This window comes from Cervus canadensis, chromosome 12 (genome assembly GCF_019320065.1).
Source record: "Cervus canadensis isolate Bull #8, Minnesota chromosome 12, ASM1932006v1, whole genome shotgun sequence".
Taxonomy (NCBI): domain Eukaryota; kingdom Metazoa; phylum Chordata; class Mammalia; order Artiodactyla; family Cervidae; genus Cervus; species Cervus canadensis.
In genome coordinates, this window is record NC_057397.1 from 60687547 (window position 1) to 60707106 (window position 19560).

Consider the following 19560-nt stretch of genomic DNA (forward strand, 5'->3'; position numbering starts at 1 on the left):
TTCATTCAACACACACCTTCAGCATGCGTCTTAATGCCTTTCTGTCTCCTCTTTCCTCTGCCTGGTACATCGTTTATTCTCATCCAAATGGGCAAACTTGAGCTGCAACATGGCAACTCCTTGAAACCTTCCCTAACCCGTGCACAGGCAGGACTGGGCATTCCTCTTGCTCTGAGTAGCCACCCTAAATACCTCAACTGGGGAACCAAAGCTGCTAATTTACATCCCACTGCCTCCTCTAAGCTGTAACTCGTAAAGGCGAGGCACCACACTCATTATTCTAGTCATATATGTAATACTTTCCATTACACAGCACAGTGCATATGAATTCAAAAGAAAGACTGTCCAGGTTTGAATCTTAGACTGTTTGCTACATTGGTAGTCCTTGTTAATTTACAAGGATTTAACTTAAATTTTCTGTCTTTAATTTTCTGTGTCGTGGTTTAGTCTATAACAGAGTTGTTGTAAAGATTGAACTAAACAACATGTGATAAACTAGGCACAGTGTCTGGCCAAAAAGTGAAGCTAAAAATAAATATATGCAATTATTTTTCATTGAAAATATATTTGGCATGTAACAGTGTACGTTTAAAGTACACAATACGTTACTTGATACATTTATATACTACAATATGATTGCCATTGTACTGTTAATTCACACCTTTATCACATCACATCATTATCATTTCTTCTTTGTGGTAGGACTAATTAAGGTTTAGTCTCTTAGCAAGTTTTATGTTTATAATACAATATTGCTATCTAAAATCACTATGCTGTGTTCGATCCAGGACTTATTTACCTACTAGTTGTTACTTGGTACCCTAAACAGCATCTCTTCTATTCCCCACCCCTAGCCCCCTGATATGCACCAATCTACACTGTTTTTATGAATTCAGCTTTAAGATTCCACACATAAGTGATATCATACAGTATGTCTCTGACTTATGTCACTTAGTATTTTAGAATACCCTAAGGTCCATCCACGGAGGAGCCTGGTGGGCTGCAGTCCATGGGGTCGCACAGAGTCGGACACGACTGAAGCCACTCAGCAGTAGCAGCAGCAAGGTCCATCCATGTCACAAATGGCAGGGTTTCCTTCATTCTCATAGCAGAATAATATTCCTTTGTGTATATATATATTCCATATCTTCTTTATCCATTCATCAGTTGATGAGCACTTTAGCCTATCAGGTCTTATAAGTTTTTGATCTATTTTGAGTTAATTTTTCTGAGTGGAATAAGAGAAGTCCAATTTCTTTTTTCTGCGTTTGTTTGTTCAGTTCTCCCAATACCCTTTGTTGAATAGCCTACTCTTTCCCCATTGGGTGTTTTTGGTTTCCTTGACTAATATCAGTTGGCATATATGTAGGGGTTTAATTTTGGGGTCTCTATTCTATTCTGGTGGTCTCTGTGTCTATTTCTATGCCAGTACCATGCTGTTTTAATTACTATGGTTTATGGTATAGTTTGAAATCAGAAAGTGTGATGCCTCCAGCTTTCTCTGTAATTTCTCTTTCTCTTGTAATTGTCTTGATTGTTGGGGGCCTTTTGTGGTTCTAGACAAATTTGGGGGATTTTTTTCTATTTCTGTGAAAAATGCCATTTGAATTTTGATAATGATTGCACTGAATCCCACAAAGATGACTTTGGGATCTTTGTTAATTGTTTAATTTTAATTAATTGTTTAATTATTAAAATTAATTTTAACAATATTGATTATTCCAATTCATGAGTGTGGGGATATCTTCCCATTTGTTTGTGTCACCTTTGATTTCTTTCAACAAAATCTTGTAGTTTTAGTTGTATAGATCTTTCATTAAATTTATTTCTGGTATTTTGCTTTTGATGCTATTGTGCATGTATGTGCTCAGTCGTGTCTGACTCTTTATGACCCTGTGAACCATAGCCCACCAGGCTCCTCTGTCCATGGCATTCTCCAGGCAAGAATATTGGAGTGGGTTACCATGCCTTCCTCTGGGGATCTTCCCCACCCAGGGATCAAACCCACATCTCTCTTGTCTCCTGTATTAGCAGGCAGATTCTTCACTATTAGCACCACCTGGGAAGCCCATTGTGAGTGGGATAGTTTTATTTTTCAGGTGTTTCATTATTAGTGTATAAAAATGCAACTGATATCTATAAGATGATTTTGTATCCTGCAACTTAACTAAATTTGTTGATTAGTTCCAACTATTTTATTGGTTGAGACTTTGGGATTTTCTAAACTGTCATCCCTTGGTATCTGTGGGGGACTGATTTCTGGAACCCTCACCAATACCAAAATTCATGGATGCATAAGTCCCTTATTTAAAAAATGGTGTAGTACATTTGGCCCTCTCATGGATTCTGAATCTGTAGATCCAGTCAACCCAGACATAAATCTGTGGATAGGGAGGGCCAACTGGATAGAAAATCAATTATCTGTCTACAAATAATGAACATTTTACTCCTTTCTTCCAATTTGGATGCATTTTCTTTCATCGTCTTGCCTAATTGCTCTAGTGAGGACTCCCAGTACCAGTATTGAATAAGAACAATTGTCTTGTTCCTGATCTTAGAGGAAAACTTTCAATTTTTCACCCTTGAGTATGCTTGCTGTGGGCTTGTTGCATATGGCTTTTATTATGTTGAGGTATGTTTCTTCCATATTTAATCTGTTGCAAGTTTTTATCATGAAAGGATGTTGCCTTTTGTTATATGCTTTTTTCTGTACCTATTGAAATGATTGTGTGATTTTTTTTTTATTAACTTGCATATGTTGAACCATGTAGCCCAGGGATAAATCCCATTTAGTCATATATTTAGATGCTCCTATGTTGTGTGCCTATCCCCATCTTTGTTATATCTTCCTGCTTATTGACCCCTTTCATTATTACATAATGACTTTCTTCACTTCTTACTGTTTTTGGCTTAAGGTCTATTTATCTGATATAAGTATGCTATCCTGCTTTTTGTAGTTTCCACCTGTATTGGAATATCTTCTTCCATCCCTTCATTTTGGGTCTGTGTCTTTAAAGCTGAAGTGAATCTCTTGAAGGAAGCATATAGTTGGGTCTTATTTTGGGGGGGGGGCATCTTGTTTTTTAATCAATCCAGCCACTCTTTTTAATTGATGAACCCATATGTAAGGACTTACTATCTTACTGTTTTCTGGTGGTTTCTACTTCCGTTGTTTCTTTTCCCTCTGTTTCTGGTTTTATTTTTTTTCCTGTTTCTTTTTCATTCATTTTTATCTTTGTAAAGTGGTTTTCCATGATGGTATGCTATTTTCCTTTTTTAAAATCTTTCATGAATCTACTCTAGATTTTTGCTTTGTTGATTACAAGGCTTACCTAAAACAGCTCATAGATGACAGTCCATTTTACACTGATAGCATCTTCATTTGCCTATGAAATTTCTACCCTCACTCCCCTTCCTTTTATATTTTTGATGTCATAATTATCTTATGTTGTATATTTAACAAATTATAATATAGTTATTTTTAATGCTCTTTTCCCTTAACAATTATCTATAGTTTAAGTGGCTAATACAGCATCCTATTAGAATTTTCTAAATTTGAGTACGTATTTTTCATCTTTACAGGTATAAAGGTGTTTTCATGTCACTGATGAGCCTCTTTTCATTTCAGCTTGAAGAACTCCTTTTAACATTTCTTGCAAGGCAGGTCTAATGGTGATAAACTCCCTCAGCTTTTGTTTAAGGTATTTTTCCTTCGTATCTTAAGAATAACTTTGCTAGATGGAGTATTCTTGGTTGGCATTTTTTTACCCTTCAACACTTTGAATATGTAATTCTGCTATCTCCTAGACTGAGAGGTTTTGGTGAGAAACCTATTGATAGTCTAATGGATGTAACTTTGTAGGTTATACTCATACTCCATTGCTCAGTCAAGTTCGACTCTTTGTGACCCAATGGACTGTAGCCTGCCAGGCTCCTCTGTCCATGGGATTTTCCAGGCTAGAATACTTTAGTGGGTTGCCATTTCCTTCTCCATTGTAGGTTACACTTTTTTAACTCCTTGGCTGCCTTTAAGATGCTTCGATTTTTGGTAATTTCATTACAGTGTGTCTTGAAGAAGGCATTTTCACATTTAGATAATAGGGTGATCTATTAGCTTTGTGAATTTGGGTGTTCAAGTCTCCCCAGGTTTGGGAAGTTTTCAGCTAATATTTAAGTAAACGTTCTGCCCCTTCTCCCTCTGGATTCCCAATTCTCCTAGCATATATCTGCTCTCAAATCCCATAGATCATACATGCTTTGCCTTTTAACTTGTGATTTATTTAAAAATTCTCATCCCCTAAGTCATTTACTGTTGGAAGAAATGCACTACTGCAGACGCTCTCTAGTGCATTCTTCATCTCATGCATTGAAATTTTCAGCTCCAGAGTTTAATTCTTTTTGTGAGTTTTTTGGCAAAGAGTTAATTTTGTTCATGTATTTTCATTCCTATTAAGCTATCTTTGAGTTTTCCTGTAGTTAACTTTCTTCAAAACAGCTATTTTGAAATTTTTATCAGCTACATCAGAGTATTTTGTGGCTTTGAGCTCAGTTGTTGCAGAATTATTGGGGGTGATATATTTTCTTGATTATTCATGTTCCTTGTATCTTTGTGTCACTGTTTCTTTATTTGAAGTAGCAGACCTCTCCTTAAGTCTTTACTGGTTGCCTTTAGACGGTACTGATCGCTGGTGTTGCTATATGAGGGGTTTCCTTGATTTCTGAATGGGTGGACCTCTTCCACTCTTCTTGTTCAGCCTTGTGGAGGAACTCTGATGTTTCTTCTTGTTCCTAGAGCTCACTGGAGTGGTTGCTGGAAATCTCTCTTTTGTTTTCTAGAAGGTAGTGTTATATATAGCTCCAACTGCAATTTCTCTCTTACCTGCACACCCTGGTCCACTCTTCTGCGAATACTCCAACTACTGGGCTTGCTCTCACTGCCACCACACTCAGGGGCATGCCACAGAATGGGAGGGGGTGTGGGTTTAGCACTTGGGGTGTTGGGGATGCCCACAGACCCAGTGGAGAGATCCCTGAGTGGGGTACTCCCAGAGACTGATGGGCAGACTTCCTGCTGAAGTTCTGAAGCAGTCTGCAGGAACTGTGCTCCTTTCATGCCCTTGATATTCTTACCTGCTTCCTTCACCTCCTCTTCCCTTTCTTCCGTCATGGAAGTCCCACCTCCGGACTGCTGGTGCCGCTGTGGAGAAACAAGTGTCTCCAGGTGTGACCCCAATAGTTGGAGCAGCCACTGCTTGCCACTCTTCCACGGGGGAGGCTGTCCCCTGCAGCCAGTACTTGGTATGTAACTGTTTCCTAAAATGTTTCTACTATTTACTACTAGTTACTAACACACTCCCTCATTTGCTTATACAAAAAAACTATCATTCAAAAGGAGAAAACTTTTTTTTTACTTGAAGACTATAGAGTTAAATACCCATCACAGTAGATTTTCATTTATGAACTTAGGAGAGAATCGTTTAAAAGAAAAATTGAGGGGGAGGGGGCGGCGCTTCCCTGGTGGCTCAGTGGTAAAGAATCTGCCTGCCCGACGCATGAGACATGGACTGGATCCCGGGTCTGGGAATATCCCACGGGCCAAGGAGCAACCAAGCCCATGCGCCACAGGTACTGAGCCGGTGTTCTAGAGTCCGGGAGCCACAACTACTGAAGCCCACGTGCCCTAGAGCCCCTGCTCCACAACAAGAGAAGCCACCCCAAGGTGAAGCCTGTGCACCGCAACTAGAGAAAAGCCCGCCTAGCAGTGAAGACCCAGCACGCCGTAAATAAATATTTCAAGGAAAACTGGCACAGTGTGAAACCATTTCCCCACTACACTTTAAATATTCTTTAATTATTAAATATTAGATAAAATAATAATGGGCATGGTAATAATGAATGTGATAGTCTTCTTTCATCTGCTCTTCTGAAGAACAAGAAAATGCTCCAGAAAAAAAGAGAACTGACCAAAGACTACAGGAATAAATGACAGCACACTGATAGAGACCTGAATGTTTTATTATAAGAAATACCTTTACTTTGACCCAAGTGACAAGCGAGCTCTCAATATAAACAGTTCTTCATCTTCCCTTTTGCACTAAGGGAATAAATATGATCATGCTTAAAGGAGGAGGGACAAAATAGGGAGAAGTAACTTAAAATGTTTGGGGGAAAATGTGCGAGTGACAATTCAAATAGAAATGCAGGCTTGGTTGCTTTTATACAGTGGTGGTTCTGTTATTGCTTATATAAATAACACATAAGGGAAACCAGCCTTCAAAAATCTAGTAATAGAATTTTTGGCAATTTCTGTTCTTAATTAGTAGGCAATACTTCCATATTAGAAAAAATACATTCCTCTTATAGCTCTAAATAACCACAGTTTATTTAATAATCATTTCCTATTATAGACTTAAATGTTGTGTTTCATCTTAGAGGCCTGTCATCCACAAGTAATATAAAATGGGATTTATATATATCTTAGCAGGAAATAAAGGTGATATAATAATCAGTGTTAATGATTTTCACTTTTAAAAATGAACTATAAAGAAATGACATTTCTACCAAACTTAAGAGGACTGCTTCATAGCCCAAAGAAGTAGAATTTAACTCAAAATTTTAACAAGTCATTAAGAGAAAATGTATAATATAAGTTAAAATGCATCTTAACAAGTTCCAAATATACTTATTTTTAAATATAAAGATGTTAGCTCTGGTACATAAGAAAATATTTACAACTAATAAAAAGCAGATTGTAGAATATACGTGTTCTGTGTATAAAAATAAGTAAAATATTTTATAGTCCAGACCAAAGGATCTTTTCTAAGCCAGGTTTTATCCATGCAACTCTATTACAATACCATCTCACTGGCATTACCGGAACACATTCATACATGGAAGAAATCTAACCATTATCTTGATTTAAAGATCATAGTGCCTTTTGAGGGCCTGTACATCTTCTAAAGTAAAATGTTTGTTTGGTGCATCTGAGAGGTTGTCAAAGAGCCGCTTAATCTGTTCCTTTTGGTCTTTGCTAATTAGTGTCAACATCATCTGCAATAGGGAAAAATTATATCAGCTTATAAATGAACATTTTAAAGTTATAAAAACCCTAAAAGAACCTATCTCCACAAATGAGATATTTTTGCCACTTACCTTAAACCTTTCTGCTTTGCTCAGATATAAAAGATGCTGATACACCAAGGAGGGATCTTTATCAATAAGATGACTTTTCAGAGACTGGAGGAGGAGGAGGAACGTGTCCCCTTCAAGTTTGTTACTCAACAACACTGGCAAATCTTTTGGTTCAGTGATGGCCAGCAGGTGTGCGCAGGCTCCTTGATCTTTCCTCGTACTGATGGCGTTTATAACCTGACCAAATTCGTAGGCATTGTTAGGCTTGGAGATCAGCAGTTTCTCATAGAGTTCCTGTGGCCCGTTGCTGGTGTCCCCCTTCTCAGAAGCAAGGCCGTCCGTGGGGGCTACCTTCAAGGTCCTCTCAGACTCTTCCCGATGGCCTTCGCTCACCTGCAGGAGGAGAAAAATTACACCGTGACCCAAACACCAGGCCCTGCACACACCCCCAAGTTACTTTCATTAAAACAGGAAGGAACTGAAAAAACACAATGGACTGGATTTTAGTTAAGTTCTAAGTGAAAAATATATAACTTGTAATAAATCATAAAATCTACTTATTTTTTAGGAAGAGAAGCTTTAAAGTCTAAATATCCATTCATAAAAGTATTCTTTTTTTAAGGTTTAAAAATTTTTTTGACATTGAGAATATGATCATGAAATGTTTATAATTTTCCACAAGTAAAAGCTGCTGTGTAAAAGAAGACCTATGACAACTTATTACCTCTTCTTCATGACAGATTTTATATTTACTTATTTCTTATATTTGATAGGGAAGTGAACTTACATTTTTCAGTTCTCTTAAAAACAGTTTTCTTCTTCCCTCCTTAGTGGTGAAAAAACTCCCTAGCTTCTTTCACATATTAGCCTCCTACTCTTAGTGGACATGTAAGATGATAGGTAGGTTGATATGAACAGTCATGAATACATAGGGATCCACGAGCTGACATTCTTCACTAAAGGCTACAACACAAGGCACTGGGTTATCTGAAATCACAAAGGCAGGTTTGGTTCTAGGGTGGTCCAGGACCCCTGATGAGGCTGGCCTTGTTTACAAATACTAAGAAAGGTCTGAACTGTTCAGGAACCTCTCTGGGGTGTGGTGTGCAGGACACTGAATCTGAATCAGTCCTCTAGGGTTCTTCAGGTCAACCAGGAAGCAAAGCTCAGTGTTAACAGGCTCACAGGGCAACCAGGAATGGAAGCAATAAAACCACAGGCCAGGTGGTGTGGAGGGAGGGGAGCATAGAAACAAAGACTGCAGACACCCACCAGGTTCTTGGATCCAAGGTGGGAAATGCAATGGCCAATTAGCACAACAAAAGAAAAATTTTGTCATTATAATCTGTTAAAATGTCTTCATTGGTTACCAGGATAAAAACACAGAATTTTAAGATTCATAGGAATATGACCTCAGCATCCCATATGAGTATAGGATCTCCAAAGGAGTACTTTCAGAGATAATCAAATACACGTACCTCTTGAATCTCAATTTTCCTTCTCTCCTTTTCTTTGTTGAATGATGCTGTATTGTCCTTAATATTAAGGATTCTGGTTACCTCTTCCAGTTCCATTTTTGCTTCAACAATACTTGGGTCTAATAGGAGAACTTTATTGAGATCGTTTAAACTTTTCTGATAATTCTGAAAGCAGGAGGGCAGAGAAAATAATTCTCATAAGTAAAAGGAGAAGGGGCACAGATGAGCCTGAATGGGAGACTGGTGAGGTAAGTACACAGAGCACGTGCAGCAGGTTCCCCTTAGCACCACAGAGATAAAGTCACTATGAGCTAAGTCTTGGGCTAAAACACTATAATCCATAACAAAAGGGGCTTCCCAGGTGGCTCAGTGATAAAGGATCCACCTGCCAATTCAGGAGACTCAAGTTTGACCCCTGGGTCAGCAAGATTCCCTGGAGGAGGGCATGGTAACCCACTCCAGTCTTCTTGCCTGGAGAATCCCATGGACAGAGAAGCCTGGTGGGCTATAGTCCACAGGGTCATAAAGAGTCGGACACAACTGAGCACGCACACACACATAACACAGAAGAGTGAGCACAGAATCTGGAGTCAGAAGTTAAATTCTGTATTACCACAGCTTTCACTGTCCCTGACACACAGGCACTGTCTGCTAAATGAATAAATGAAAGAAGCGACAGCCTCATATCAACACCTACTAGCAGCAAAAACTCGAGCTAGATCCCACATCACGTTTCCGAGCTTCAGTTTTCTCATCTTTAAAATAGGAACAACAAAAGATTCTTCATTCTAGTTTTCACAGAGTTGTGCCAAGTAATAAATGAATTAATAAAACAAAATGTGAGTGGCTTACACCTACAAAGAGCTGGACAAATCTTAGTTGATACCATAATATCTTATTCCGTAACACCCCTGGAGTTGTAAACTGTTCAGACAGGCTAGAGTCAACATTTGTTCTTCCATAAAGAGTCAGGCAATACCTTGGAGAGGTGGAAAGGAATGAAAAGTGTTCTGCTTAACCAAATACTGCGCAGAATCTGGTGGCAGGGAAGAACACCACAAAATCAGCCGGCTGGTGAGAGGCCATATTCTAGAACTATAGACCAGACTCATGTTAAGAATTAAGCCAAAATTAATTCTGTGAGGAGGTGAGGAGTTCCAACGATGTGTAACCTCTCAAGTATTCATGACATGTAATAATAGCATGCACTGGACAGGAAGCACAGGTAAAATGAGCTAGTGGTTATGTGACATTCCTAGGGGACTAGCTGTAAGGACACTCCCAGCTGTAAGCCCTTCCCACTCCACCCAGCAATATACCAGAGCAAGAGTGATGTGCTTAAAGGGATAGCCTTAAACCCGCTCTAACGTATTATTTAAAAAAGGTGAATTATTTACGAACAATATAGTACATCAATCCTATTGACAACCAATCTGCACACAGCAGTGTGTCACCAGAGCACAGTCAGAACCTGCTTCAAGAAAACAAGTGACACTGTTTCCTTCCCAGGTGTTCAGGCAGGGCGCGAATCGTACAGAAAGATACGGAGGGACTATAGGGAAAGACACAGGGGTGGGGCAGCAGGGCAAGTGGAGGGAGGACTAATAGCTAAGTCTTCCTTCTCCACATTTTATTCCCACAGTTCAGTTCAGTCCAGTCGCTCAGTTGTGTCTGACTCTTCAAAACCCCATGAATCACAGCACGCCAGGCCTGCACCCATCACCAACTCCCGGAGTTTACTCAAACTCATGTCCATCGAGTCGGTGATGCCATCCAACCATCTCATCCTCTGTCATCCCCTTCTCCTCCTGCCCCCAATCCCTCCCAGCACCGCCCTATAAATACTAACTTTTACTGTCCCTATTTAAAGACAAGGAAACCGAGACACAGAAAGATCATCTTTGAGATGATCAAGGCAGCAATAAGCAGAAGGCAGGAGTGAGGACGGTTGTGGAGCTCAAGGGAGAGGCCTGAAAATGGAGCCTTGGAAATGGAGGGTCACCACCGAGGCGTGGACGTGACTCTTTTTCCATCTGTTCAAGGAAAGTTCGTGCCTAAAGAACCAATCTGCTTGGTTAGGAGAAAACCTAAGAAAGCAAGAAATACACTTTGATAAATGATAAACAGAGGCAGGCAGTGTGAAGAGAGGGCCTGAGAGCAGGAAGGGCCATGCGGTCCGGGGTGTGGAGAAGGGGCCCAGCCGCCTGGTCAACACAGCGTCAGACCAGATGGGTCACCAGAGAGCCGTGTGCTGCGGGCTGGGACACGGTGGGGGAGCGGACAGCGGGGCCTGGAAGCTCGCGTCTTATGAGGGGAAATGATAAGAAGATGAGTGAATGGACGAATAAATAAAGTAAGCATGCATGCACTGTCATTCATGCAAGTAAGAAAAGCAAGGGTTGAGATGGACGCTCACAAGCGGCAGGAGTCTCCTTTGATACGGCTTGTCAGAGCAGACTGGAAGGGAAGCCAGCCCTTGGAGTGGAGGGCAGAGCTCACACACAAGAGGAAAGCGGCTCCAGCAAAAAAGGAGGACAGGAAGAGATGCTAATGACCTTATTAGGCCTTAAAAAAGAAAAGATAAATCACATATGTTTGTGACAACATTTACTATTAATAAATGTGATTAAACTACAATAACAACAATTATTTTAGATGATGTTACTGTTTTTGATACTTTGGGCCTGCTGGCTTCCCCACAGGGGTCGGCTGTCAATTCCCAAGGGCAGGCTACACGTCTTACCACCCCCATGCTCCCACAGCCCAGCACACGCGTGGCACTCGAGAGTAAACAAACTGTAACTAAAACCAAGATGTTCAGTTATCTTCTCTTATGAAGAACAGCTGAACAGTAAGGAAAGCCCTGGACTTCCTGGTGGCCCAGTGGTTAAGAATCTGCCTGCCAATGCAAGGGACATGGGTTTGATCCCTGGTCTGGGAAGATCCCACATGCCATGAGGCATCTGAACCCGTGCACAACTACGGAGCCCGTGTGCCCTAGAGCCTGTGCTCTGCAACAGGGGAAGCCACAGGAGTGAGCAGCCCACGCACAACTAGAGAGGGGCCCCCACTCTCCGCAACTAGAGAGAGCCAGCATACAGCAATGAGGACCCAGTGCAACCAGAAATAAACTACATAGGAAAAAAAAGGAGAGCTCTGTATTTTTCAAACCTAGCACACAAGAAAAAAAAAAAAAGAAAGAAAGAAAGAAATTAAAGCCAGCTAGAAAACAAATAAACTATCTGAGAAAGCAGAGTTTAGCTGAGAAACACAGGCCGGGCCCTGCTCCCTGTGGGCCCGTGGGCCACCTCCTTAGCAGCCATATAGAGGAAGCGAGTCCCGGCGTGAGTTCTGATGCATTTTATCAGTAGCCTTTGAAGATCCTCAAATTAAATTCACTTGGCACATAACTCAAACTACACGGGGATATAGATAAAGCTATGAGAGATCAAACCAGAAAAACAAGCTGCCAGCCTCATACTCTACACCAGGGTAGGGTTACTAAAAGTTGGGATTCTCTTTCTCCATCATAATGCAATTTCCAGAATTTATTCCAAGGAAGTATAAAATTCCGGTCTTTTAAAGAGTGAGGAAGCCAGTATGGGATAAACCTGCTCTAAGAGTTTGGACATACTGATATAGAAACTCATGAGTCATGAAGATCATGACTGCCTCATGGACCCAATCCATTAAGTTCAAAAACAGTTGAGTAAACTTTCAAGAAACCTCTTTTAATTCATGGTGCCACACACCCACTAGGAAATCTGTACATGAGGTTTACAAATGAGTAGGTTGTTAACAAAAAAAGAGGAGCGGGAGTGGGGGAGGGGGGGTCAGGTGGCCTGGGCACTGGGAACAGAGTGAACACACTGGGAATACAGGGCCACTGTGGAGCTGTTGGGCTGGCGAACCGGGCAGCCACATGCCAGAGGGTGACACGACCCACTTTCATCAGGACGGAAGCTCCTACACTTGGGACACTTCTGGACCTTGCCCTCCGCGCCTCTTCACTTGGCTGTTCATCTGTATCCTTTATAACAAAAGGAAGGGCCGGGGAGGGGAGGGAGGGCGGCAGCACGCCTGAGGGGTCGTGACGGGTCATCTTGCCTCAGTACAGTTGTCACTCCACTGCAACCTGAGGGGATCTAGGCTAGAAAAGCCTGAGCGCTCAGAGCACAAGCACACATCCTCATCTGATACAGGACACAAAAAACATGCCCACCCTCTCACAACAAAACCTAGGTTTCATGGAGTTATAAGAACTCTCTCAAACTCAGTAAGGTCAACACTCTGCCCTCAAACCTCTCCCTCCAGCTGTACGCCCTCCCTCATCACACTGCACCGCACACATCACAGACCTGAGACAGAACATGGGACACAGCCCCAGTATTTATCCAAAGGAAGCGGAAACTCTAACTTGAAAAAGACACTCCCATTCTCACTGCAGCATTATTCACAACAGCAGCCTAAGTGTCCATCGATGAATGAACGGATAAAGAAAATGTGGCATATCTACACAATGGAGTATTATTCAGCCATTAAAAAGGGAAGTTTTGCCATTTGTGACAACATGATGGACTCTGAAGGCATCATGCTAAGTAAAATTGGTCATACAGAGAAAGACAATTACCATATGATCTCTTATATGTGGAATCAAAAAAAAAGAAAAGAAAACCCAACAATGAGAAACAACCTAGACTCACAGAAACAGAGGACAAAACCAGTGGTTGCCAGAGGAAAGGTGGGGGTTGGGGAGTAGAGGATGGGCAAAATGGTTGAAGATGCTCAGAAGGTATGAAATTTCAGTTATGAAATAAGCCATGGAGATGTAACGTACAGCATGATGACAAGAAGTAATAATAGCATATTGTATATTTGAGAGCCTCCGAGAGAATAAATCTTGAAAGTTCTCATCACAAGAAAAAAATGTGTTAACTGTATGGTGAACTCGGAGAAGGAAATGGCAACCCACTCCAGTGTTCTTGCTTGGAGAATCCCAGGGGCGGGGAAGCCTGGTGGGCTGTCTATGGAGTCGCACAGAGTCGGACACAACTGAAGCAACTTAGCAGCAGCAGTATGGTGAACTAAACATACTGTGATCATCTGATCAGTTCACGATACACACAAATATCAAATCACTAGGCTGCACACCTGATTCTAATATAAAATGTCAATAATACCTCAATTAAAAAAACTTAAAAAAAAGTCAATGACCTATACACTTACAATGTGTGAACTTCATTGTATTAAACTTTAATCAGATTCTTTAAAAATACCATTGCAGGGAATGCCATTTCCCAGAATGTTCTGAGTTTTCCTTGTGCTGTTATTTTCTACAAATGAGAATGTTCACTTGAGTTTTCCACACAGAAGAAGCGGCATCAAGAAAAGTGTAATCATATAAACTTTCTCTGAAAATAACAGCATGGTTTTCTTAGAGAAGAATGCTGTCCTATGGTCTCATAGGGACCACTTGCCAGTTTAAGGCTCAAATCACCATGAACTTCCCAGCCTCTGCTATGTCTCTACCAGTGTCCACAGGTGAACACCTCTTCTGTTCTGTTCCTTCCTCCCCGCCCCGCCACAGACAACCCCAACCCTCTGCCCGAGGAATCCAGCGGCACTGCCAGTGGCCTTCAGTAATTCAGCAAACCTTCCTGTCCCTTAAAGTGGACCTATTCTAATTAATGACACTCCTTAGAAAATCAGGAAATAAATCATCATTCTTGAGCTAGAAGGAATCTTAGAAATCTGTGGCATCTTCTTAGATTTCAGGATTACCAGGCTTAAACCCCAGGATACTGCCACGCCCATTCCTCAAGCCCACAAGTTATGTTCATTGAAAGCACGTGATTTGTTCAGAGCTGACCCTGATATATGAAAATGAAGATTTCCTCACCTTGAGCCCTTTGTGAGCAAGGGCTCGTCTATAGTAAGCTTTCACACTCCCGTGATCCATCTGAAGGGCCTGGTCACAGTCCTGCTTTGCCTCTTCAAACTGGCCCAGCTTCAAGTAACAGAGGGCTCTGGTGTAATGGAATGGAACTCAGCATTATGAAAGGTAAAAACAACATATCCATAAATTTGGGCAACTAATAGAAATCAGAAAATAACTAAATAAGCCTGTTTCTATATCACAGCTGCTGCAATCAAAACCTAACATTTTTTTCTCCAGTGAAAGCATTTTCTGGTAACACTTGCAATTAGGGACCCTGAGGATACCACTGCAATCAACACAGTCCAGGCCCTCAAGGAGGCTGCAGTCTAGGGGAAGAGACAGTCTATTAAAAGAAGCAAATGCAATGAAATCTGTAAAGGATGCTCTGGGAGCACAGAGCTGAGACTCTTCAGACTTGGTGAAGCTGAAGCTAGGGGAAGAGTAGTCAGGCAAGACTTCCCAGAAGAAGGGACATTTTAGTTGAAGCCCAGAGTACGTACGAAGTGAGTATTATGCAATGTGAAGGCACTGGGCTGAGACTTAAGATGGAGAGAGGGCACACAGCACGTGCCGAGTTCTACAGCTACAGAGAATGTGGTGCTCTTGGCGCTACAGTGGGAGTGTGGGGGGAGGCCCAGGGAGCGGGAGGCCAGACAGAAGGGCCTGGCAGGAGGCTGAGCTTTATCCAGCACTTAATGGAGTCTGGTGATGGGTTTTTAAGGTTTTCCCAGGTGGGGCTAGTGGTAAAGAACCCACCTGCCAATGCAGGAGATATGAGAGACACAGGTTCGATCCCTGGGTTTGGAAGATCCCCTGGAGAAGGGCATGGCAACCCACTCCAGGATTCCCGCCTGGAGAATCCCATGGACAGAGGAGCCTGGCAGGCTACAGTCCACGTGGTTGCAAAGAGTCAGACACAAATGAAGCGACTTAGTACGCACGATGGGCTTTTAAACAGAGGTGGACCCATTTACTGTGTTTGGGGAAGGTCACTCTAGCTGCCAAGTGGAGAATCGGAAGGGACAAGGCTGTGCAGGGGACACCTGGGAGGGCGGGGCAGATGGCGAGGGAAAGCTGGTGACGGCCAGAGCGGGACTGACAGGGAGGTGGATGGAAAGGAGTTTAGAAGTCCTAGAAGAGTTTAGAAGTCAGGACACCTGTGCTGCGTGGACTGACGAGGGAGGCTTGGGTCAGGGGTGAGAACCCATCATGAGCACAGAGGCAGGGCGGCGCTCAGGTCCAGGGCTCAGAGACAGAGATCAGTTCAGTTCAGTCACTCAGTCGTGCCCGACTCTTTGCGACCCCATGGACTGCAGCACGCCAGGCTTCCCTGTCCGTCACCCACTCCCGGAGCTTGCTCAAACTCATGTCCACAGAGATGTGGGACTCAGAACTGGAAGGTGGTAAATGGAGCTGGGGAGAGGATGAAATGGGCCAGAGGATATTAGAGCAAAAAAGGGATCTACACCTTTAGAAGCCCAAGAACAGCAGGGAAAAAAAGCCTAAAAGAAAAAAAAAGAAAAGCCTTAGAGAGGGAGCAGGGGAGAGCCAGGCACGTGAGCTGTCTGCACGAGAGGGGAGGCAGTATCTGGGGAAAATTAAGAGGCCCCTGACGCCCAAGACCACAGAGACCAAACAGGAGAAGGGCAGAAAAATACATGCTGGTTTAGTGACAGAACTTTTCACAAAAGAAGGTCACCAAAAAGAGGAAAACATGTGGAAAAATAAAAGTGAGAACTTAAGTTTAAAATATTTTCTGAAATAGCTACAGAAACCCATGCCAAGTCACTATTGTTTAGGAATCATACCTTAATTGTCCTTGTCATTGAAGACTCTCTACTCCCTAAAAAAATCCCCAATCATCGTATTCCAGGTAACTACCTTTTTCAACAAAAATAACGTGAGCAGTGTTCTGGAACAGTCGGCTCATCCCGACTGCACTCCAGAAGACGTGGACCCTGTCCTCAGGACTTCAAGGGGAACAGGGCACTGGAGACACTAGTGTGAAAGACAGCTGATTCCTGGTCCCACTCTGGAGGGCGAAGCTGAGGCCTCACACCAGCGGCCTCACACAGGGAGGGGCAGGGAGGCCTCACACCAGGGAGAGGCAGGGGAGGAGGCAGGAGGGCTCACACCAGGGAGGAGGGGAGGGAGGGGGGGGGGGGGCCCTCACACCAGGGAGGAGGGCAGGGAGTGCTCCACACCAGGGAGGGGGGCAGGAGGGTCCACACCCAGGGAGAGGCGGGAGGGCTACCACCAGGGAGGGAGGGCAGGGAAGGGCTCACACCAGGAGAGGCAAGGAGGAGGCAGAGGGCTCCACACCAGGGGAGGGAGGGCAGAGGGCCTCACACCCAGGGAGGAGGGAGGGAGGCTCACACCACGGGAGAGGCAGTGAGGGCTCACACCAGGAGGGAGGCAGGGAGGGCTCACACCAGGGAGAGGGGAGGGAGGGAGGGAGAGCAGGAGGGCTCACACCCAGGGAGGAGGAGGAGAGAGGGCTCACACCAGGAAGGCAGGGAGGAGGGGAGGGAGGGCTCACACCAGGGGAGGGAGGGGAGGAGGCTCCCACCAGAAAGAGGCAGGGAGGGCTCACACCAGGGGAGGAGGGCCAGGGAGGGCTCACACCAGGGAGAGGCAGGGAGGGAGGGCAGGGAGGGCTCACACCAGGGAGAGGCAGGGAGGGCTCACACCAGGGAGGGAGGGATAGGGAGGGCTCACACCAGGGAGGGAGGGGCAGGGAGGGCTCACACCAGGGAGGGGCAGGGCAGTACCAGCCAAGGCAGCCATGGCTGAGCAGGAACACAGCCTGTGTCAGCCCTGCCACCAACAAGATACCAAGACACCCCAGGCTTTCAATCTCTCCTATGGCCTCACCTCTTTTAAAAATTTACTGTATATACCAAATTCTCAGAGTCATGGGGTAAAACTTTGGCAATTAATCAGTCTATAATTTTTTCATCACAAATATTAACATAAGACATAGAGAAAGTGACAGAGAACTTGCCTGTTTGTATAAATGGCACATTCCTTGTTGTTAATCTTTAAGCATTCACTGTATTTACTAAGGGCATCTTTATAGTTTTTATCTTTTACACATTGATTTCCTTCTTCTTTAAGGGTTTTAAATACTTTTTCATCTATGGGACACACAAAAAAAGTGGAATTATTCATATAAGCACCTCTACAATACTTTAAGTATACTGTAAACTAAGTGACCACAAACCATACAGAACTAAAGTCTAAATGGAACAAAATTTTGTATACGAATTAAAAAGATAAATTGGCTACAAGTAAAAATTTGATTACACAATGACAACACTGTTTTTTCAAATTAGAAAATAAAATACAAGCAATTATATTATGTTATTCATATTGGTATGCCTTCTCTCTGCTGGAGATAGTAACTACGTCATGAAAAATGAACAAACAAACTCATTAAAGCTTGAATTAGACCTCTTCCAACAGTCCAAGTTTCCTTGGAAAAATCACACCTCCTCCCCTCTCTGCTCCTGTGCTTTCAGTAAAGCAAACCCCACCCCAGCCCTACCTTTTGGGGTAATCTGTGCTTTACTAACCAGAACATTATACGCCCTTGGCCACAGTCAGCTAATTGGTCAGGGAAGGACCTATGAGAGCCAATGAGCAACAATAAGATTTTTGTGGCAGCTTCTGCTAAGGTAATTCTTGCTTTTCCCTGTGGAACATGAGGATAAAAGGAGAGGCTATTTTGTCATCGTGCAACACAAGGGGAGAATCTGTTTGAGAACGGGGTCAACAGGGCAAGAGAGACGCCAAGACAGAGAGCTCAAGAATAACCTCTGAGCCCTGAATCCAGCTGCCCGAGCAGCCAGCCTACCTGTGGACTTTTCCACAAGTGGGGAGCCAATAAACAACCTCTTCCGCTCAAGACATTCATGGCTGGGTTTTGTTACCTGCGATCAGAGTCCCAACTATCACTGTTGCCTATTATCTTGCTGTGTGCATGGCTGACACTCCACTTGGGATCCATTTCCTTCTTCCTAAGGATACCCTGATATTCACACAGCTACCACTCCTCTCCTACTCAGCCCACGTGTCCGGGGAAGCTGACCCCAGCAATCAGAACTTGGGTCTAAGCCAATCAGGGCATTTCTTCATCACGGGGAGTGGCTCAGGAATGAGCACATGACTCATTACCATAAATACCAAGACAGCTCAGCCTACAGAACAACAGGCTAAAACAGCTAGGTCTTTAGGGCAACATAGTTCCTCATTCTTAACACCACCAAAAGCAGTGGTGTCTCTCTCTCTCTCTTTGGACACTGATCTGTGCGATCATTAAGTCTAAAACTGCTACAGTTCTGTATTTCTGGCCATACCCTGAGCCCTGACAAATCGTGCCTGATTTTGGAGCCTGCCCGGGCCCTTTCAGTTACTTTGAGCCAAAACTATTTCCTTACAGTTATAAGTCAACAGATTTTCTGTGACTTGCAACCAAGGTTGTCTAACATACATAAAATATTCAAATTTAAAGTTTTAAATCTATGTATTAACTTTATAGAGTATCTAGATATGAAATGAAAATCCATTTTAAATTTTAAAATATATCTTTAAATTCTGTGACCTAAAGATCCTGATAGATGCACTGAATTTATAGTATAAACTCAGAATATAAATGATAACCTTATTTGTTCCTCTGCACAAATGGCAGGAATATTAATTTTTCATCCCTTATTTCAAATCACAGAATATTTCTGCCTAATGTTTCATGGTTCAAAAGATCTCACACTATACAGCCAAATGACACTCGCCATAAATCTTGCCATCTATATAAGCTCTAAAACAGATTATTACAGAGGATTTTTCCCTCTAATTTGCTGAAAAATTTTCTGCAAGCTTTTCTTCCCACACAGTTTTTAGGAATGTGGAATCCAGTCTCACTAATAAATATGAACAGAAAGAACTGATTATTCTTGTGCTCATGACTCGCTAGCACATATCTACAGCATGGTTAGTTTCTGCACGTTATTAATA

General features: G+C 42.8%; 1 protein-coding gene across 1 annotated transcript in view; it reads right to left on the reverse strand.

Moving 5' to 3' along the window:
* Nucleotides 1-5997: 5997 nt before the first annotated feature.
* Nucleotides 5998-19560, reverse strand: part of SPAG1 (sperm associated antigen 1) — a 79997-nt gene continuing 66434 nt past the window's right edge. Inside the window, exons 15-19 of the mRNA XM_043483900.1 lie at nucleotides 17552-17684; nucleotides 14509-14635; nucleotides 8610-8774; nucleotides 7153-7524; nucleotides 5998-7050 (exon numbers count right to left, since the gene is read on the reverse strand). Of these exons, the coding sequence (XP_043339835.1) occupies nucleotides 6919-7050; nucleotides 7153-7524; nucleotides 8610-8774; nucleotides 14509-14635; nucleotides 17552-17684 (929 nt within the window). The 3' untranslated portion in view covers nucleotides 5998-6918. The remainder of the gene's footprint in view (nucleotides 7051-7152; nucleotides 7525-8609; nucleotides 8775-14508; nucleotides 14636-17551; nucleotides 17685-19560) is intronic.